Raw genomic sequence first — 23,247 nt, forward strand, 5'->3', positions numbered from 1 at the left:
TGTATTTCATGCTTCAGAGCTAGAGAGACAGTTGGTTATCTGGAGGATGATAAGGATGGAGAACGGAGGTGGCGAGGATGATACCTGTCCCCTCCTGTTTCTCCTCTCCTGTCTCCCCCTTCCCCTTCCTATCTCCACCTCCATGATGGATCTGTGTGTGTTTCCCACCGGGTGTGTTCCATTTGTTATCGTGCCCCTGAGAGGCGCAGCGTGGGCGGGAGGGGTTCTCTTTGTCCGGCAGCTTGTATATCCTCGGCCATTAACAAGGTGACAGGAAGGGTTAGCTTGACAGACATGTTCATTGTTCTCTTGGCTGATGATCTAATGAGCCCGTCATGCTAGGGTAGCAAGAGAAGGCTAACAGGATCAGGCTAGCAGGAATAGACTGGCCAAAACTGGCTACCACGACCAGGCTAGTAGGATTTAGCACCTGGAGGCTAGCAAGACTAAGCTTGCAGGAGAAGGCTAACCGGGTTCAAGCCAGAAGGGAGATGGAGAGCGAGAGAGAGAGAGAGAGAGAGAGAGAGAGAGAGAGAGAGAGAGAGAGAGAGAGAGAGAGAGGGATGAAGAAAGAGAAAGAAAGGGTAAGTGAGTCACACCATGAACAGCCCTGACTGAGACTAGCTCTGTGTGCCTCGCATTCATGCGTGAGTGGTTGACCTGGGTGCAGTGAGGGTCCCAGGAATACCGGTCTCAGTTTAAACATTATTTCTTAAGTTACACAGGTGAGTGTACTGTTGACTGTTTTCTGACTCAAGTCTCCTGAATTGTAAGTTTTTTTTACATCTGACTGGTATGACACCATTTGGTAATCAACACACTCTGCTCCGCAAATACACACACACGCCTCCACAAACACACCCAAACCCACGCACACACATCGTAGTCCATCACACATCATGTTGGTCTTGACAGGTACTTAGCGCCTCTGCTACATCCTATTGAGATGGTGCTCCCCCAGTGATTAACAGTCCCCTTCGTTCAGCGTCAACGGCCCTGGTGTTAGCCTCATTACGCTAATGCTACACCTTGATAAAGAGCCGATTGATGAAGTGTGGTAAAAAGCCTGTGTGAAGCTAACAACCCTGGCTAGTTGTTAGCTTAGCCTGTTAGCTTAGCCGAGCCTGTTGATAGCCTAGCCCGCATTAGCTGTGTTGTAACCATTTGATTATGTTATTCATTTAGCAGACGCTGTTTATCAAAGGTTGTTTAAAAAATAAGTTTTGTTCAGCAGAAAATCTAGGATTAGAAGTGCCTAGATCTGATAATATTCTGGTGGTGTAGAACACACATTCTCTTTTTCTCAGATTTTAATTTTTATTATTTCAAAAACCCTCCGGATGACATTTTTCATTTCCATCCCTGTTCCATCTCTGTTTGACTTTTCGAAAGAAAAAAAAAGTTTCCACAGGAATAATATTTAAATCATCTTCTCTGAGGTGATGATGAGTTTGAAATTGAGAGCTTGCACATTGTGACAAGTCCTTTAATGGGGCTCTTTATTTATTCTGATTATGATGTTATTTTCCGTTTGTGCTACCGTAAGCGGTTCTTCCAGAGCTCCCCTCCTCTCTGAGGAAGAGGAGGATGATGAAGGAGTCCTCCGTATCAGCACATTAGAGAGGATGGCAAGACACACTTTTATATTCACTTGATGTTCGTCCAAGAATTTTGCCTTTGAGTAAGTGTTTTTAGGTGTGTGTTAGTGTGTGTGGGGGTGTCTGGATATGTTTGTGTGGTTGTGTGTGTGTGAATGTGTGTGTGTGGGTGGGTGTGCAGCAGAAGGTCTCTAGTGTTGTGGCTTAGCAGCTGGACCTGGTAAAGGTGTGTGGTGATTGTGTCCCGGTCTGATCTCCAAACCACCCCCTTTACCTGAATCCAGACACACACACACACACACACACACACACTACAACCAGCGTACCTTTTAACCCCACCATTCCCATACCTGCCCCCTCCCTGCCACACTGTACACCCCACACCCACCCCCTCCACACACACACACACACACACACACCCAGGACAGCTGTGTGTGTGCTGCAAACCACACCATATATCCATGTCCCCTTTTTACAGCATGTCAGTAGGAAATGAAAGTGTGTGTATAATGTGTGCCAGCACATCAGGGTGATGTATAGTGCTGCTCGAGGGTGGTGTGTGTAAGTGTGTGTGAGTGTGTATGAGACCTGCCATTTCAGCCTATTAATAGGGGTGTTTAAGACATTGCCAGGTTCACAGTTTCCCCGTGTGTGACTTGCCGTGTATGGTGTGTCTGTGTGTGTGTCTGTGTGTGTGTGTGTGACTGATGCCCTGCCTCCCCAGGCGTATTCTGGGATCTATCAAGGGTAATAATTATGTGTACGTTTACGACAAGGCTCCGGATTTAAGCGATCGATCCCCGCGCACTCCAATTCCCATTCCACCTATGGATTTCCTGTCGTTTGTCTGAAGGATTTAGGAGTGGGCGCCATTTTACCTCTCCATCGGTCTTGCTCTCTCTCACTTTCTTTCTCTCTCACTCTCCTCCCCCTCTCTTTCTCTCTTTCTCTCGTTCTCTTTCCCTTCTTCTCCTGCCAGAGCACTCATGAAAGATATCATTGGCCAGCCCAATAGTACTTTTAACAAGACATGACTCATCACTTCTCTGATGTATTTTTTTTGTTATTTTCGAGTTGTTTTGGCGTCCTCTCTTTCCTCACCCGGCAGTTCTGCTGGTTGGAGCGATGAGCACTTGACAACAAGACAAGGGTGACACAAGGCAGGACAGTGTACCCAAATGCGGACAGGAAGCGGGGTAGTTTGCAGTACAACAGTTTTTTCACAAAGCGATCTCGTAGTCCAGGGCAAGCAAGGGTCGGCAACAGAGCAGCAAGGCAGAGGTACACTGGGGCAGGCAGGCTCTTTGGTCGGTGGGGGGTCAGATGTCGTATCAGGGCCCAATGGCTGATCTGGAATGCTGGAAACGACTGTGACGCACAAGACAAGCTGGCAACTGCCAGCACAGAGAACAGACGACAGTAGGGAACACCTGGTGACGGGGAGAGACAAGCCAACAGGTGAAACGGATCAGGGTGTGACAGAGGGGCTGGAAGTCAGATGTGATAATGCAACGGTGGAGGATGGGGGAGAGTGTGTGTGTGTGTGTGTGTGGGGGGGGGGGGGGCTGCGAGAGTTGGTGGGGGATAGTGGTGGGGGGAGGGGCAGGCCCTTCTTTAACTTCAAGCACTTTTGAACGACGGCGGAGGGGGTCATATTAAGCTGTAATTCTACAAATAAATGTCAAATGCAAGACCGCCCACACACACACGTCCCTGTTTATGTAAAGTGATGTCAAAGTACCGGGAAATGCCCTGGACAGGAAGTGATGCAATTGCTGGAGATTATCCGGCCATTAAGAGTGTGTGTGTAAAGTAGCTCTCTTCCCAGCAGAGCAGTCAGCCCCCCCCCCCCCCCCCCAGCTGTTCTGATTACGCAACACTCCCAAACCCTGCTCCGTTACCATGGACAGTGCTGCCATGGGGACGGGTCCTCCAGGAGAGCCGTGAAGGGATTTTACAGGAATCTTAGAAGGAACCTACTGACTCTGTCTAGCCACCCTTCCCACACACACACACACACACTATCTCTGTCCCTCTCTCCTTCTCTCTCGCAGTCTCTCTCTTTCTGTCATGCTGCCTCTATCCATGTCTCCCTTTCACTCTCGCCCGCCCCTCCCCCCCCCCCCCCCCGCCCCCAGCTGTGTGTTGCCAAGGACTCATCTGCATATTTGCACGCTTATCTGAGGGCAGACTGGGACTGGCAACTGGTGACTCTGATGTCACATCTTGTAATGGAACGCGACAGAGTTAGGGGTTCCATTACAAGTCCCGCATGTGGCCACCCAAGTTCTGAGAGTCTGGTGTGTGAGTGTGTGTGTGTTCGAGTCTGTGTGTGTAAAGAGAGCGTATGATACGCCATCCCGCCCCCCCTCCCATGAGAACCATGTGATTTCCCGCCTTCCCCAGCCAAGCCTTACATAAAACTCCTCTCTGGCAGGCCCAGTATCCCTCAGCACAGTCCCTCTGACCAGTCCTCCAGCCTCCCTCCCTCTCCCCCTGTGTTGCCTGAGGGCCTCTGGCCGGCTGACCTGCTGACTGGTGGGCTGGTTCTGGGCTGCAGGAGGAGAGGGCCTGGGTCTGTGACCTCCATTCACACCAACACAATGTCCACTATCTCCTCTGCTGTAGGATGCCTTATCTCCTCAGAGCACATGCTAACGACTCGGTGCTAATGTTTTTTTGTTTACTCCTGAGCACACGCTAACGGGTTTGTTCTTACGTGTGTGCGTGCGTGTGTGTGTTCCTGTGCGCGCATGCAAGTGCTCCTGTGTGCATGATTGTGCACGTGTCCTTGCTTGTGTGTGGACATGCTAACCAGTGTGTGTGTGTGTGTGTGTTTTCCAGTGCCGTCGTTCTGGGGGCTGGTGAACTCGGCCTGGAACCTGTGTTCCGTTGGGAAGCGCCAGTCTCCCGTCAACATCGAGACCAGTCACATGATCTTTGACCCCTTCCTCACCCCGCTCAGACTCAACACCGGCGGACGCAAGGTAAGCTCAGCTCCCATTGGTCACCTCACCATGGTCTACGGTACCCATTGGCTGCTTTGTGGGAGGGCTAGGCTTCTATTGGCACCAAGCTGGACTTGCTGGCTCTTGGCTTGGCGGTGGACCTGGGATGTGGTCTTATCAGTGGAGTCAGGCTGCCTCTGAGCCCTTGCCTCTTTGTCGTCCTCCGAGACAGCTAAAGGTGGCCTGAGGCAGTGTGCCTCGGTCTGAGGCAACTCCGAGCTTGATGCATGAGCCTGGCTGCTGCTCTATTGTTGCTCAAAGCAGGTGATTTGTCAGGGTGGAACGCTTTTCACACGGAACAAACAGGAACCGAATTGACATTAGCTGGGAGGAGATATAGAGTCCATATTCCGAAGCTGTTGAGGTGGGATTAGAAAGCAGGAGCATGAATCTCTTTTTTGAAATCTCTTTTGCTGTTACCGCTGTTGCTGGCAGAACCTAGTGACACGTTCACAATCTCCTCGCCGCAAACGCCAGACTCAAACAAGAAGCTGTACCACTGTATTCAGTCTTTACGTTCTCCTATTCGATTCACTTTGCAGACACCTTTATCCCAAGCGACATGTGAACGGTGCATACGCAGAGTACAGTCAGATCAAGCACGCTGCGTGCAGTAAGACGTGTGTGCTAACAGTGTTTCGGTGGTCAGAGTCGAGGAACAGCCGGTATCGACCGGGAACGGTACAGAATAAAGACCTCTCAGCTACCAGCCACGGTGCTACACGGATCATCTTTTTCCACATCTCCACTCGTAAGGGTGGTGTCTATATTTATCACCAGTCCTCTACGTCGACATGAGGACATGTTCTACTGGACGCCCTCCATACGTTCACCATCTGAGGGCAGCTAATGAGAGGAAACTTCCAGATGGAGGTAGGGATGGCAGTGGGCTGCTAGGTGTGCACATGCCAGGGTGGGTACTGTAAACTATACAGAACAGGGTTATAATAGCACGGTACAGGGTTACGATTTGTACAGTACAATGTTATGATGGTACAGTACAATGTTATGATGGAGGCTGAGGTGTTAGGTTAGCATGGCACAGTGCATAAACTCTCAAAACTGTCCACAAACAAGGGGATGTCAGAGCTCTCTCCCTGTCTCTTCTGAAGAAAGGAGGGGGGGAATTGACCAAAACAAGGAAAGATAGGGTGAGAGAGAGAGATTAACGCAAAATTGGAACAGTTTTGAAATGGAAATCATATTTATTTGATTGCACTCCACATTCTGTTCCGAGATGCAGATGGCAGTGTTCCGGAGGGTTCCAGTTTTTTTGTAGATCAGCTCATGCATTAAAGATAAAGACCTTTCTTGTTAACTCAACCCAATCTCTAAAACATATTTTTATGTTTAATTTATACAAAGTCTCCTTTATACAAAGATTCTTCTCCTCCTCCTCCTCAGCCCCCCTCTTCTTACCTCTTCTCCTTGTCCTTCTCCTCCTCCTTTCCTTTCCTCTCCTCTGTTGTGTGTCCTCTATCTTAGTCAGTGCGGGGTGTCCGTGTGAGAACAAGACTATGGTCTCACCTTGTCAGGTCTGATTCATCCCTGCTCTGGCTACCTGGCAGACTCAGCCTTGGACATCCACCATGCGCACCCCACTCAAGAGCCCCTCTCCACCCCCTCCCCTCCCGCCCTCCTCCTCCTCTCCTCCGCTCCTCCGCTCCCCCTTCCTTCACCTTCTCCCTCCCCTCTGCTCTCCTCCAACTCTCCTCCTGCTCCTTCATTCTTCTCCGAGCACACAAAGCAGCCTGCCTGAAGCACTTGTGAAAAGACAGCCTTCTACTAACAGATGCTCGTGAGGCTGGAGGGAGGGGGGGGGGGGAGGGAGGGAGGGAGGGAGGGAGGGAGGGAGGGAGGGAGGGAGGGAGGGAGGGAGGGAGGGAGGGAGGGAGGGAGGGAGGGGGGGGGGGGGAGGGAGGGAGGGAGGGAGGGCGGGCTCTTCCTGGTCTTCTCTGTGTGGGAGACTAATGCACGGTTAAAGTAAGTAAGAACGACCTCTGAATAGAAATGTTAATTAATGGAGGAGACTTGCGTCAAGGTTATGTGCTCTAGATGGAAGGAATCACAGTTATTAAATTGTCGGTATTAATTGAATATTTGCACTGCTATAGATGAGCCTCAATTACTTGAAGAGGTTTTAATGAATTTAATCACTTTGGCACTGTGGCGAGGGAGAGGGGAGGGGAGGAGTTAGACAGAGGGGGATGGAAGGGAGGGAAAGAAGGATAGAGAGAAAGAGATGGAGAGAGGGTAGGGGAGAAAGAGAGATGGAGAGAGAGAGGAGGGAATAAAGAGAGAGAGAGCGAAAGGGGAACAGGAGGAGAGAGAGAGTTATTGGACAGTCTGAATGGACAGGATTGCATGTGTGTGGAGAGTGAATAAGCTTATGAAACAGGCTTTAATCCTCTATTGTCTTTTGGTGTTAAAGTTTCCTCCTAAATGCCTGTGAATCAATAGACTGTGTGAAATGTGCTTGGTTCGTCTCGTTAGGAGGGACTGTACCTGGGTTCTGGTCCAGGCCTTGCTGGGATGAATAGAGGATGAACAGCTTTCAGCAGCTTTCTCTTCACAAAGCTGGGAGAAAACTCCGGAACTAGGGACAGCGAAAGTCAGAAAGTTTGCAGTGTGAGTGAGTCTGTTAGTGTTTGCCTGTGTGAGTGTGCGTGTGTCTGTGAGGGTGTGTGTGTCTGTGAGTGTGTGTGTGGGTGTGTGTGTATGTCTGTGAGTGTGTGTATGTGCGAGCGAGCGACAGAGAGAGAGAGACATCGTTGCGGTACTAAATCGTCGTTATAAAAGCTTCTTGTAGAAAGGACTGATAGCTCATGTTGGATCCTCTCAGTCCTCACTATGAAGGCAACCTTCTCCTGTCTGCTACGACCTCCATGGAGAGGAAACAACACAAGAGTAGGGAGAGGGAGAGAGACATCAGAGAGAGAGGGAGAGAGACATCAGGGAGGGAGGGAGAAAGAGATCAGGGAGAGGAGAGAGCGAGAAAGTGGCAATAGAGAAAAAGAGAGAGAGTGCCAGACATTGGGGAGACACAACAAAGAGAGAGGAAGGGAATAGCGGGCCGGAGAGACGGAGAGAGAAAGGGAGTGACAAGTCAAGACAGGGAAAGCGAGACAGAGAGAGAGAGAGAGAGAGGAGAGAGAGAGAGAGAGAGAGGGAGAGAGGGAGAGAGAGAGAGAGAGAGAGAGAGAGAGAGAGGGAGAGAGAGAGAGAGAGAGAGAGGGAGGGAGGGTAGAGAGAGAGAGATTCTCTTAGCATGCAGAAGGCTTTCTCATCCAGATGGGGAGATGAGAGGATGAAGAGAGGAATGGTGGAGGGGAGGAGGAGAAGGCGAGGGAGGGAGGGACGGGTGGCGCGGAGAAGTGTGTGTGTGTGTGGGGGGGGTATGTAGGACAGCGGCAGGATGATGACAAGGTTGTGTGAGTTTGTGAGTGTGTGTGCGTGTGTGTGTGTGTGTGTCGCCTAATGACAGAGCAGTGAGGTGGAACATCAGACACCAAGCCTGAGACTGAGACTGAGCATCTACACCATCCCGCCAAGCACACACGCGCACACACACACACACACACAAACACACACACACACACACACAGAGACAGGCTCTGAGAACGTAAAACTCTGCAGACCTGACTGGGCCTGGTCCTGGCTAAAACGTTTGTCTGTGAACCAAAAACATGTTCTGTACCATTTGAGAGAGTTGGTTGTTAGTCCATTATAATACCAACTGTCACTGCAGACATTGCTAGATCAACATACACTGTAAGTCTCCTGGCGAGATTCTACCAGACACACGCACACACATATGCATTCTCAAGCACACACACAGACAGATGTTTATTGCAGAGAGCGAAATGCATTATGATTACGTGAATAGATTCAATTATGCAAATTGCAGTTTCAAATTAATTAGACACAAGTTTGGGTTGGCTGAGCCAGGGAGGCTGTCACAGCAGCAGGGAGAGAATGCGCCAGAATATCCGGAAAAAGACAATCCCCGCCGTCTGACTCGGCCTCCTTCTCTTTGCTAGGAGGCCCGCTAATTAGCGGAGCAACGGCAGGGTGTGGAAGTCTCCTAGAAGTCTCTTCAAGTCTCCAGACACCTGGATGTGTTTGGACTGTCAAGTCTCCTCAGAGAGACAGTCCTGGTGTCTCCAGGAGACTCACGCTGCTCCTCCATTCCTCCCCCGCCCCGCCCCGCCCCTCTCCATCCCTCTCCTCTCTGCCCCTCCCCTCTCCGCTCTCCCTTTCATCCCAGAACAGACAGACAGACGGACGGACAGACACACAGACCCACAGACAGACAGGCAGGCAGGGTACAAGTCTGCATGGAAATGCAGACAAAGAGCGAGAAAGAAAGAAAGTGTTTTTTTCCATGTAATTACTGTTCCAAAGCATAATTACAGAGACAGTGCTTGTCTGTTGGAAAACAACCAGAGAACCTAAATTCCGAACCCAAACTCAGAACTCAGAACCTGAACTGGGAACCTGAACACAGGCGTACCTGTAGTGGTCTGAACCCTCCTCCGTGTTCCAGTCCAGGAGCTGCTGTCACAGCAGAAACACACGCCTCCATCTCCCCCTGTCACCTCTGGAGCACACCCGGAAACCATGCCAACACGTTCACACTGCTCCTGGGACAGAGAGCTCCCCACTCCTCACCACCGCCAGAGACTGACTGCTGGGGACACGAGGGAGAGGAGGGGGGAGGGATGGATGGAGGGAGGGAGGGAGGGAGGGAGGGAGGGAGGGAGGGAGGGAGGGAGGGAGGGAGGGAGGGAGGGAGGGAGGGAGAGGAGGGAGGGAGGGAGGGAGGGAGGGAGGGAGGGAGGGATGGAGGGAGGGAGGGAGGGAGGGAGGGAGGGAGGGAGGGAGGGAGGGAGGGAGGGAGGGAGGCAGGCAGGCAGGCAGGCAGGCAGGCAGGGAGGGAGGGAGGGAGGGAGGGAGGGAGGGAGGGAGGGAGGGAGGGAGGGAGGGAGGGAGGGAGGGAGGGAGGGAGGGAGGGAGGCAGGCAGGCAGGCAGGCAGGCAGGGAGGCAGGCAGGCAGGGAGGCAGGCAGGCAGGCAGGGAGGGAGGGAGGGAGGGAGGGAGGGAGGGAGGGAGGGAGGGAGGGAGGGAGGGAGGGAGGGAGGGAGGGAGGGAGGGAGGGAGGGAGGGAGGGAGGGAGGGAGGGAGGGAGGGAGGGAAGGAGGGAGGGAAGGAGGGAAGGAGGGAAGGAGGGAGGAAGGGAAAGGGGGAATGAGGGAGGGAAGGAGGGAAGGAGGGAGGGAGGGCTTGTCCATCCGTCTTCCCTCACCTCTGTGGTGTGAGAGGAGGCCGGAGGCAGGCTGTCAGATGGAGTGATGGATGTGGGATAAGCAGAGAATGAGGCCTGCATGTAGATGGGTTTGAAGCCTCCATCCAGATACAGCAGCAAACCTGGATATGATGGATGAGACATCTGGAACGCACCTCGAACCTGTTCTGTACGAGATAGCGGCTCGCTCATATCTAGAACCTGTTCTGTATTGGATAGAGGATCGCTCATATCTCAAGGTTCTAGATGTGACAGACATAATCAAATCAAAATCACATTATACGCTTACTGAATATGCAGTATTATCAGATAAATACATATATATATAATCTATAGAAGCGTTTTTGGATTAAATGTGCACACCTTTGCATAGACCTGTACAGTGCACACAACGTATGCAATAGCTGATGATCAGTGCGACTGTATGTGAGTGTGTGTGTATGTACATACAGTATGTGTGTCTGTGTGTGTGTGTGTGAAGGTGTGTGAGGTAAAATGAAGCCAAGGTCACCCTGATCCTAATGGTTTGAGAAGCCCCCTAGCTATAAATGTAGCCTGCTGTGGTTAATCTGCATCAGGCCTGTTGACATGGTGATGTATCTGACATCCTTATCAGTGCGCTGGGACGCACTTAAGGGACTGTTACTGAGCACCAAGGAGGGGAAATGTGAAATGTATTGCTAAAAATATGACAGGCTCATTTAAGATGTACTGTTCCAGTGGGGCTCAGATCCAGACTTTAATAAATGCTTACGTTATCATTAGTTCTGCGGCCTTGACATTCTGGGTGGAAGAATGTTTTTCATTGTCTAGGTTATTAAAAAAAAAAATTGGGGGGGGGGGGGGGTGCTGTTTTAATTTCCTGGAAACAAGACTTTCCTTTTTCATGAGGCTGTTCCGGAAGGTAAAGAGGAAGTACTATCCCCATGTTTACGCCTAACATCCTCCTTCTGCTCTCTCTCTTACTCTGTCCCTCTATGTCTTGTACCCTCTATAACTCTGCCTGTCTATCTCTCTCATTCTCTCTCTCTCTCTCTCTCTCTCTCTCTCTCTCTCTCTCTCTATCCTACTTGGTCTCTCTCTCTCTCTCTCATCTTTCCATCTCACTAGCCCTCGCACAGGGCGGCCCCCCACAGTGTGGATCAGAATGTTTCCTGTTGACCTCGTATGTGTTCCCATGCAGTGACATGGTAGTTAACTTTACCATGTGAAGTGTGGCCTTGAACCCTAAGGATACATGCAGACACAGTTAGCGACGCCCTCACACTGTCCTGTTAGCAGTGTCAGTGCTGGTCAGACTTTCACTGGAATTCCTCATTAACAGGAGTACACAGGCACTCGGTAAGCACATAACCCAATCAAGTGAATAGGTGGCAAGTTGAACCTACAGCTCTCCTCCATACTGTACACTGTACTGCACTGTAAGCCAGGGGATGGATAGAGTGTTTATGCTGCACGGTGGTGGTGGACCTGAGCCTCCTCTGCACACATACACACACACATAGACAAACACACACACACACCCATAGACACACACACACCCATAGACACACACACACCCATAGACACACACACACATTGATATACACACCAATAGACACACATACACACACATATAGACACACACATAGACACACACACAAATAGATATACACACCAATAGACACACACACACACACACACATAGAAATACACACCCATAGACACACACACACACACATAGACACACACACAAACACAGATATACACACACATAGACACACACATATACACATAGACACACGCACACATAGATATACACACACACACATAGATATACACGCACATAGACACACACACACACACATAGACACACACACATAGACACACATAGATATACACACACATAGACACACACACATACATAGACACACACGTACTGTAGACACACACAGAGACACACACAAACACACTAGTCTTTGGGATAAGTGCACCCTACAAGTCATTGTAGAAAAGTGTCATGTATTGGAGCTGTCAGTCATACTTACAGTACACACACATGGGGACATGCATTGTTTGTCTTATTTGCTAAAAATAACTAACACACATTTGCTTACATAGCCACACACCTACACACGCTCTCAAACACACACTAGTGTTTGGGATAAGTGCACCCTACAGGTACAGTAGATCAGAAAAGCAGCACTTGGAGCTGTCAATAAAACCTACAGTACACACGCAAACATCACACATCATTATTTTTATATTTATGCTACACACACACATTCACACACTCTGACGTGCACACACAAACGCTCATACACACACACACACACGAACACACGAACACACACACAACGAAGCACATGTACACACAAGTTTGTGTTCCTATCCTAGTGGGGCCCAACCGTGCACCTCCAATCAAAACTGTGTTCTCTAAATCCTCACCCCTAATCTGAACCTTAACCCTTTATGTCATTCAAACCCGGACTCTAAAACCCCCTGACAAAAACATTCAAGGTACGTTGCCCAGCAAAAGGGCCCGACAAGGTCAAGTTATTCCCATTTCACTATACTTGTGAGGACATTTGGCTCCCACAAAAGTGTGTGGCTGATTCCAGGTCTGCTGAGGTGTGTAAGGAGTACAGGATCAGGGGCTGGAGGGAGAGCTGATTGGAGGGATCGGTGGATAAAGTGGACGGACGGAAGGATCAATGGAGGAGCGGGTGGAAGGAGGAAACTCTGTCGCTCACCGTACCGTGTTGACATTTGAAATCAACAATGATTGACCCTATGAGAGTGAACATGCTCCTGGGGCAGCGTGGAGCCGCCCTGGGGTTCGTACCCGCGTGGAGACTCGGTTGTTCTCGGAGACTGAGGATGTTTCTGTTCAGGTTTCTCAGCAACGAGTCTGTGCTGACTTGGTTTTCACCGAGTCCCTCAGTAATAAATTCCGTTTTACTCTGCCTGTGCAGTGTTCCATAAGCGCGCTCCAGTCACTGTAAGCAGTCTGGATGCAGCTTTAAAATAGTGGTTTTGGAGGACTTTTGTTCTAGTGCCAGTGTTTAGGCCTGGCAAAGATACCCTATACTGGAGCAGTCAAACCCATAAAATAACTACACCCAATCAAGATAACTGATATTTTATAAAGCTGCATTTTCTACTGAATTTCTCTATTTGTAGTGTCTTTATCATAGGCTATTTGGTGGTTTAAGCCAGAGTGCAGTGTGTTGTGTTGCGTTTGTGGTAAAGGGCTGTTGTTACGATTGTCTTCAGTTTGTAGTCACGCAGTACCAGCTTGTGGTCGGTTTAGGTCTAAACACGTAGCTGCAACGTGTTTTTGATTTACCTAGCATTGGTTGTCCTGGTCACATGACAAGGTCAGAGGGTATTTTGGCCTTGTTCAGCTATCTGGTACTCAGTTAGTGGTATAGAGCTGTATTTGACTGTTTTGGTGTTACGTTAGGGGCATAGAACTGTATTACTCTGTGTTGGTGTTCAATTATTTGTATGCGGTCATGTTTAGCTGTTTTCTGGCTGAGTTGAGATGTGAGTAAGCTAGAGATTGGGCTTGTCAGCCTGGGAAGTGCTGATTATCCTGGGTAAACATGACGTGTATAGGACGCTGGAACAATATGGGTTCTGTTCTTACAAATGGGTATCTGCCTGGGGGCAAACGTTCACACACACACACACACACACACACACAGAATATACACACACAAACTGTAAACACACACACACAAACTGAACACCCCGTGTACAAGGCCGTCCCCATCCAATGAACCAGGATCTGTCTGAAAAGAAAGAGAAAGAGAGAGGAGAAAGAGAGAGAGAGAGGAGAAAGAGAAAGAGAGAGGAGAAAGAGAAAGAGAGAGGAGAAAGAGAGAGAGAGAGGAGAAAGAGAAAGAGAGAGGAGAAAGAGAAAGAGAGAGGAGAAAGAGAGAGAGAGAGGAGAAAGAGAGAGAGAGGAGAAAGAGAAAGAAAGAGGAGAAAGAGAGAGAGAGAGGAGAAAGAGAGAGAGAGAGGAGAAAGAGAGAGAGAGAGGAGAAAGAGAGAGAGAGAGGAGAAAGAGAAAGAGAGAGGAGAAAGAGAAAGAGAGAAAGAAACGGCACAAATATAGATGGACACAAAAAGGGAGAGTGTCCTTCCATCCTCTCGTCTCGTTCCATCTTGAGCCACCATCCCCCCTTCAGCCGGCAGCCTCTCCTCTCCCGGGAGCTTCCAGGGGGGAGCGCTAGGGGGCATACCAGGGGGCCGTGGCCCAGGGCAGTGCTGGTAGGGTGGAGCACCCTGACAGTAGCCTCATGATTTTGTTCATCTGGAGGGATAGAGAGGGGGGATGGAGGTACGGAACCTGAGGAGAGATGGAGGGATCGAGGGGAGAGATGGAGACGAGGAGAGATGGCGGATAGATGGAGCAGAAGATGGAGGGGCACACATTAAAGAAACCTCATGTCAACCTAACCCGTTAAAGGTGATATCTAATGAGGAGGTGAATTCGGATGTGGAAGTGAATGCTAGTATGGGGGAGGTGATTGTTAGTTTGGAGTGCTGCTTGTTTCCTTTAATTAGAACTGGCACGAGGCACCAGGGCACAAAGGTGTGTGTGCGTGTGCCTGTGTGTAAGTGTGTGTGTGTGCAGACTGTTGGGCTGCTGTGCAGACTGCTGTGTTACTGGCACCTTTAAGAAACACCTGGTGCAGAATGAGGCTCTGCTGCGTGACACAGTGGAGCTTTGAGAACACACTCCCTCACACACACACACTGTCTCTCACAAACTCCCTCCCTCGCAAAAACTCTCTCTCGCACATGCACACACACTTACTAGTCTTGTACACACGTACAGACACACACTAACTCCCTTACTCTCACACACGCACACACACACACACACACTATCTCTCTCCACTTTCCACTTTTTCAAATGTTCTCCTCCTTATCTCTGTAGTTATATGACTCTCCCGTTCCAGACTATGCTCTTCTCTCTCCATCTTGGGTTTCTAATCACTCAGCTCCTATGAACCCTCGTGTGTGCTGTCTGTTAGTCGTTCCTCCGCACCAGCAGACCGGGCCAGCGTGTCCCTAACTAGCCAGGCCCGTGTGTCGACCCGACACACTGGGTTCAGTAGCTACACTCGCTCGTCGCCTAACGAGGCAGACTGGAGGTGTAAACATTTATCCGTCGTAAGCAGCCGTTTGTTGACAGCGCGACATGCAGGGGCGTAACTATAGGGCCGTACCAGCTTCACCCAGGCCCGTGGGGTGTCGGGGCCCGTAGCCGGGCCCAAAAACATACACGCGTGACGGGCACCCCGTCCAAGTACAGTCGCACGACGGGCCCTCCCTCAGTACAGCGCTGTACTCTCTGGATATACTTATGTTCAATTACGAGCTGTTAATAATCTAATGGTAGTGTCAAATGCTATTTATTTACCTAAAAAGGCAAACTTATCTCAGTCATGGTTGTTATTATTTTTTGGGGAAAAGTAGCAATTTATACCAAAATCATATGTTTATCCTACATGTATTATAGAAACTATCAAAAAACTATTCAATGAAATGAATAAGTTCTTATTTTCTTTGGTATTTTTGTGATTAGCAATGATGATTGCTTAGCCTGACGTTGTCATACTCATAATTCTAGTCAGAATATGAGTCTGAAAACTCTCCAGTGGGCTGTGACTACGGGGCGTGTTTCAACCGAACTCGTGAAACAAATGCCTCTACACTCAATTGCATAGACCTACAACCAATCAGAGCAACGTAATATGTTGTTTGTTGAAAACAAATTCAACCCAAGGGCTCTTTCGTGACGTTGTTGATTACGTTACTGTTGATCATCTGTCCATCATCGTATAAAGCCCGCCCTGGCAATTTCATTGGTCCGCCCAGATCCTGGTTTTATGTAGTTGTTCCCCAATACGAGACCCTCCAGACCCAACTTCCCGACCAAATTTTTTTGTGGGCGGGGAGAAGTTGGGCTGGCAGCCAGGCTAATGATTGCTGGGTAATATGTATGTTGTTGTCCAATGTCAAGTCTCTATTTGATCATGTGACGATACAATACGCTATAGTTACACCAATTTGAAGGTCAAAACAACGCAGTTTATTGAGCACAGCACAACTAAACATGTAGCAATGCCTTTTAAGCATAATATTGGAAGCAGGAAAAGGCAAGAGAACGAAAAGAACAAGATGAGAAGGCGGCAAAGCTGCTGGAATTAGATTATTTGTTAACTAGACCATCAACTAGTCGCCAGCCCACAAAGTCCGCCACGGACGACCCTGACACGGACGTCCCCCCTGCTAGCAGCAGTGCAGCAGTTCAGCTGGGATCAGTATCGCTGCCCTCAGACAGCAAACCTATGGCTATTGTGATAGATATACATTTCAAGCCTAGTTATAGCCTACATACATTATGGTCGGGCAGGATAACTAGGATACAAGTTGGGTCAATAGTGTTCACTACTAGGTGGATAGCAAATGATTATGTTAAGCTAGCCAATAGCCTAGCAGGGTGCCAGGGAGGTTATTCCTAGGAGGGGGAGGGTAGCCAAATGTAACAAAGTGTTTCCCCATCTATTCCAATGTAAAACAATTATTTTTTTTGCGTTTACCACAGGGTGGGGGGGGGCGTCATAATATCTTGCACCTGGGCCCGTCGTTACTACGATACGCCACTGGTGTAGGGCTGTTTTGGCAGCCCCTTTGTCACTGGTCACCCAGACACTCGTCTGGGACAGTTGTTGATTTGCATGAATGCTAAAATGACAATCACACCTTGATGACACACCTCTGGAGAGGTGGTCTCAACAGTTGAAGAGGAAGGTGGACAGAGGAAGACTCTGAAATTATCATTAAAAGTTGTGTTCTTGAAAATAAGGTTCTAAACAGCTTTAAATGTCATGTTTGATATGCTTTTGTTTCTTATTTTGTGTGTTACATTCTAGTAATAATTTTAACACTGTAACATGTACATGTACAGGGTTTACAGAGTTTGTGCCTGCAGCAGACCAACATATGTTTAACATATTCCCTTGTCTTGCAAGGGCACCACTTGGTCTACTGCAGTCTTGATTAATGATCCAATTTGAATTTGTATGCGTTCGACAACTTTTCTGTCACATGACCGGTGTCCCCATTTTAGTCAGGTTTGGGTGTATATAGGAAGAAGTTTTTACCAATCACTTCGAGTTCTGTTTACGATACAGCTCCGGTGCGTTAGGCGCCTAGTCCTCAGTGTGAATACCTTTGTTAACCATTGCTCTGAAGGTATGTTTTGTACTTGATGATATTTCATTATCATTGTATTGATTATCTTGCTATTTAGATAATAAACTATTAATGTGTGCATTTTAAAGTTACTTGTTCTCCTTGAAACGTATCTATCAAGCTACGGCGGTGAAAACTTTGATCTAGTCTGGTTGATGCGGCTAACTGATTATAAACATAGACTTTTGGAGTAGGTTTTAACTTAAGGCCTCTGAGTCACTTACAGTGGATCTCCACGCTCCGAAGGAATTTACCGGAGCCTCTGAGTGATCGATTACATATCCTACTAGGTCTACTATGGTTAAAATCCATATTATAGTAGAGATAAACGACTGTTTAGTGAACACGCATACTTTAGGGTCGGTGCTCTGATCAAGCAGACGATTTTTACCTACGTCAGAGTTTCATGTCATTAACTGTTTAGCGCTCAAGGTTACAGGTAACGCACTTGTGCACATTGTCAAAAATTGGAGTCAGATATTAACGAGTCAATTATCTCCCTGAGAATCTAACCAAAGGTGACTTGTGGTTCCCAAGCCAGGGACAAACACCAAGCGCGTCTCTGGCCTTTCGATTCACAGCCTACAATTTGGTGTACCCTTGCGACGTGATCCTGTGAGCTGGCTCCGGAATCAACGGAACTGGGAATTAATTGGATTATTGTATTTTCTATGTTGTCTCTCCTGGGGTAAGCATATTTCTACAATTCCTATCAGCAAAGGATTGAGGGATACGATACGTATAGAAATTTCTGTTTAGTATTGTTGTTTTCCATTTTATTCCATCTCAAGGACAAAGAACATGGTTTTTCAGGGACATGACAGTATGAGTGTAGGACAGGGACAAGACACCTTCCTAAACTTATGGTCACTCAGTGTGCACAAAACGCTAGTCCGTTTAACCGAAAAAGGTCATCACATTTATTCTGCGGATAATGATACACTCATGAAGTGGTTTGCGGAAACGGGCTGTAAACTTGACAAAAAACCCACATTCGAAAAACTAAAGATAAAGTCTGCCCTGGGATACTTAATGCATCGTAATATGTGCCAAACTGTCGATAGGATTCAAACTACTTTGACAAATATTCTACAGCTAGAAACAGCACGCTCTGTCGAAATGCAAAAACTACGACTAAAAGTTGAAGGATTTGATTATGACAAGCAAACGTGGGCTAGGCAAAGTATTGCATTCCACAAAGAGATAACCGAGCTGCAGAATCAGCTCCAAAACGACAAGGGCTATAAAACTAAGCTGGAAGAATGTTGCAACAATGTAGGTTTTCCGGTAGCCTCGCTGAAACAATCTATTTTGGATTCTATACGCCGTGAACAGGACAGTTCCGACGATGATATAGCTTCAGCAATCACCGCAGTCAGAAGGGCCAGGGGCAGACATGTCGAGGAACGGGAAGTCAGTGAACAGCCTAGTCTTGCCTCCAATGTTCGCGATCGTAGCCCAATGCGTAGGCCTACTAAATCAGTCAAGAAACAGACAACCAGCCATGCCTCTAATGTTCGCGATCGTAGCCCAATGCGTACTAGATCACTCGAGAAACAGACAACCTTTGATAATTCGGCTCAGGTATCTGTGATCAAAACCATAGTTGGGCCAAATGATACACGAACAACAGTCAGTCGTACACTAACTTGTGATGAATGTAATGCACACAAAAACGTTATAGGCAATCTACCTCGTAAGGAACCTTTTGAACCGTATTGGCACGCTCTACTAGCACAGACTAACACGTTCAACCTTGAATTGCGCGATGTATGGCAAATTGTTATGGTCACAATCCCAAGAGAGCTAAAATGCAAACTTTCGCCAGAATTAACTGATGGTACGATCATGAATAAAAGAGCATTCGAGGAGGACAGCGACGTTTTAGAACGGTTAAAACAGGCTCTTATTGCTGTTAGAGGGCCAACACACACCGCATGGGGCATGATACTTAACCTAAAACAGGAAAGCGAAGAACCGTTTGAAACATTTGCTAGGCGTTTATGGACCGTGTTTAATGAATATTCTGGAATCAATAACCCAGACCACGACAATGCAGTGTTACTTCAGCTTCTAAAAGAAAATGCAGGACCTCACGTCCAAAAGGCAATCGCAGTCGGGTCAGGCCCACCTCAAAATACATTTGACGCCATTGTTAGATGGGTAACAGACATGGAACGGTGCCAGATTAACATGCAGGGACGGGTTGCAGCCACTAACTGGGTAACTGAAGGGCAACAAACAGTGAGGACTTACAAGCCTACTCGGTCTGAAGTTAACCTTCCTTCATGCAATTATTGTAAAAGACCAGGACATAAAACTGAAGATTGTTTTAAACTGCAAAACAAACCTAACTATAGACGAGAACTAAATTATACGCCTAGTAAGCCGTCTGCGCCAAAAGAGAATAGAGTTGAGTCGGATGAAATGCTCTATATTAGGAAAACCATATCGCAACTAACCAAAAGGATGCATGAGATCAGCAATGACAAAATGCATATAAGTCCGCAATAGGGGTGCGTGGCCTCCATTTCAATAGGGAGCGTGATTAACAGTGGGGACCGTATCAAAGTTAGAGCCAACCTCGGAGGCCGGTTATGTGATATGCTCGTAGATACTGGTACCGCTTGCTCCCGCACAGACATTCCTATACCCCTAACTAGCGAGACAATGGAAATAGTTGGTATAGGCGATACAAAAATGACTGCAACTCGCACAAAAAACGCACGTTTGGACTTAGGTCCAGTTGTGATCAACGAACCATTTTGGTATTTACCTAACAATAGCGAGGGAACAGTTATGGGTATGGACATGAAACATGGTGTGGACCAGAAACATGGTTTTGTTATAGATTGCCCAGAGAGGCAAATTGAAATCATGACAGACAAAACCACAAGGAGAGGCTCCTCCTCAAACAAAGCCAGTGTTGTGTCACTTTCCATTCCAGACCCTGTTCAAATGCTAATGCTTAGGCACGAAAACCTATGGGCCAAAGACAAAAACGACCACATCGTTGATCAACTTGGTAAACTAACAGCTTTGAAAAGCCAACTCTGGCATCGAAACATACCTTTGCCCACACATGTCAATGCGATCAAGACCGCCCCTGTGGATCTGAAAGAGTATCAGAAAGAACTCTGGACATCAGACAGGGAGTTGACACCACATTTACAGCACAATGCTCTCGTTACAGTGGTTGAAGGCCTTGTACTGCGAGTTGGGAAGTATGTATTTGACCCAGGGTCCGAGACACTCTTCACTGAAGGTGACATGATAATGATCCTTGTTAGACCCAAACAGGTGGTTCAACTCCACCAACATGAAAAATATTCATTACGCTGAGTAATTGTCCACTGTAATGATGTATGACAATAATGAATGTGAAGGTTGTATTGGTTTTTATGTGACTTTTTAATTTATACACCCCAACCAAGTTTTTCCAAATTCCACTACCATACGCTCCCTGGGCGTCATTGTTAAAGACCAAATTATTAAGTGGGACCATATTACCGGCTATATGACTGTTAAGGGTAATGTCTTTTTTTATTATTATTGTTTTTTTTTTTTTTTTTATACCACTCCTTCTTGCTGTCATGAGACTTCAAGTTATGTTATTTGTACATGTAACACATTACTGCTTGTGTACCTTGTTCAAGTGTTGCTATTTTCAAGCATCTCATTAATTTTCTCCAAACAGCCATGGTCACTACTTTAATTTGTGTTCCCCTGAACTTTTCTGTGTTCCATGGGAACAAAAGGGGGAAACTGTAGGGCTGTTTTGGCAGCCCCTTTGTCACTGGTCACCCAGACACTCGTCTGGGACAGTTGTTGATTTGCATGAATGCTAAAATGACAATCACACCTTGATGACACACCTCTGGAGAGGTGGTCTCAACAGTTGAAGAGGAAGGTGGACAGAGGAAGACTCTGAAATTATCATTAAAAGTTGTGTTCTTGAAAATAAGGTTCTAAACAGCTTTAAATGTCATGTTTGATATGCTTTTGTTTCTTATTTTGTGTGTTACATTCTAGTAATAATTTTAACACTGTAACATGTACATGTACAGGGTTTACAGAGTTTGTGCCTGCAGCAGACCAACATATGTTTAACATATTCCCTTGTCTTGCAAGGGCACCACTTGGTCTACTGCAGTCTTGATTAATGATCCAATTTGAATTTGTATGCGTTCGACAACTTTTCTGTCACATGACCGGTGTCCCCATTTTAGTCAGGTTTGGGTGTATATAGGAAGAAGTTTTTACCAATCACTTCGAGTTCTGTTTACGATACAGCTCCGGTGCGTTAGGCGCCTAGTCCTCAGTGTGAATACCTTTGTTAACCATTGCTCTGAAGGTATGTTTTGTACTTGATGATATTTCATTATCATTGTATTGATTATCTTGCTATTTAGATAATAAACTATTAATGTGTGCATTTTAAAGTTACTTGTTCTCCTTGAAACGTATCCGTCAAGCTACGACGGTGAAAACTTTGATCTAGTCTGGTTGATGCGGCTAACTGATTATAAACATAGACTTTTGGAGTAGGTTTTAACTTAAGGCCTCTGAGTCACTTACAGTGGATCTCCACGCTCCGAAGGAATTTACCGGAGCCTCTGAGTGATCGATTACATATCCTACTAGGTCTACTATGGTTAAAATCCATATTATAGTAGAGATAAACGACTGTTTAGTGAACACGCATACTTTAGGGTCGGTGCTCTGATCAAGCAGACGATTTTTACCTACGTCAGAGTTTCATGTCATTAACTGTTTAGCGCTCAAGGTTACAGGTAACGCACTTGTGCACATTGTCAAAAATTGGAGTCAGATATTAACGAGTCAATTATCTCCCTGAGAATCTAACCAAAGGTGACTTGTGGTTCCCAAGCCAGGGACAAACACCAAGCGCGTCTCTGGCCTTTCGATTCACAGCCTACACTGGCGACATGTTTTTGAGACAAATACGGACCAAGACAGACAGCGTTGTTTTCCGCGCACCTTCGTAATCACTTTCTTCCGTTTTTTTTTTTTTTTTTTTTTTCGTTGATGTAACAACGCGGTTGGTTAGCTGCGTTTGTTATTTCGGCCGCTGATTGGCAACCTACTATAGTGTTATAGACACGCTGCGTCACGGCAACATGTAAACAGCCTATCTGCGTTAGGCTAACGTGTAAACAGCACATGCTGCCCTGAAGGATGACTCCTATCTCCTGGCAGCATACCGGAACACTTCACTTCTTTTTTCTAAATCAAGATGTTTACGCCTCCCCTCCCGACCTCCCCTCCTCCCTCCCTTGATTACAGACATCCCATAATGAGCAAAGCAGGGGGCTGGAAGACCTACCAGCAGGAGACATGGAGCTGTCTGCACACTGACATTTACCTGGGCATATCTCCCTCCCTCTTTCTCTCTCTCTGCCTCTCTTTCTCTCTCTCTGCTTCTCTCTCTCTGCTTCGCTCCCTCTCTCCCTCGGTCTCCTCTCTCGCTCTCCATCCCTGCTGCGTCCTGTGTGGCGAGGTGGGGGTTTGAGGACAAAAGGGGGGTTGAGGATGCCGGGGACGGATGGAGGGGGGGTGAAAGGTCACTGCTGCAGCCTCCAACCTCATCATCATGGATGTGGAGGTCTGGTTCCGTATGGGTCTGGTTCCGTATGGGTCTGGTTCCGTATGGGTCTGGTTCCGTATGGATCTGGTTCCGTATGGATCTGGGTTCGATTCAGATGTGAAGACACTGTGGTGGAAAAACAGAGGGAGAGAAGGCTGTGGCAGTGCTGCGGTCATCTTGATTTACACTCCTACACACACACACACACACAGCTCGGTACACACACCTGCCTACACACAAACGCCTACACACACACACACTGACACACACACGCACCTGCGTACACCCACATACACACGCCTGCCTATACACACATATACTCTCACTCTCGCCAATGTGTGGTTTGCTCGACTGTGTGTGTGTGGCTGTGTGTAATTCTGTGTGTGTGTGGCTGTGCGTAATTCTGTGTGTGTGTGGGCCCTGCCTTTCCACGGTTGTTTTTGTGACCCTCCGGACCTCGACATTTGACCTCCT

At 47.7% G+C, this 23,247-nt stretch overlaps 1 protein-coding gene across 1 annotated transcript in view; it reads left to right on the forward strand.

The window, feature by feature from the left end:
- The window catches only part of ca10a (carbonic anhydrase 10 (inactive)a), a 109,680-nt gene that overhangs the window by 38,283 nt on the left and 48,150 nt on the right, over window positions 1-23,247 (forward strand). Inside the window, exon 3 of the mRNA XM_084670594.1 lies at window positions 4,443-4,585. Coding sequence (XP_084526720.1) covers window positions 4,443-4,585 — 143 coding nt within the window. The remainder of the gene's footprint in view (window positions 1-4,442; window positions 4,586-23,247) is intronic.

This window comes from Hypomesus nipponensis, chromosome 13, assembly GCF_054491055.1.
Source record: "Hypomesus nipponensis isolate SF chromosome 13, ASM5449105v1, whole genome shotgun sequence".
In the NCBI taxonomy this organism is placed as follows: Eukaryota; Metazoa; Chordata; class Actinopteri; order Osmeriformes; family Osmeridae; genus Hypomesus; species Hypomesus nipponensis.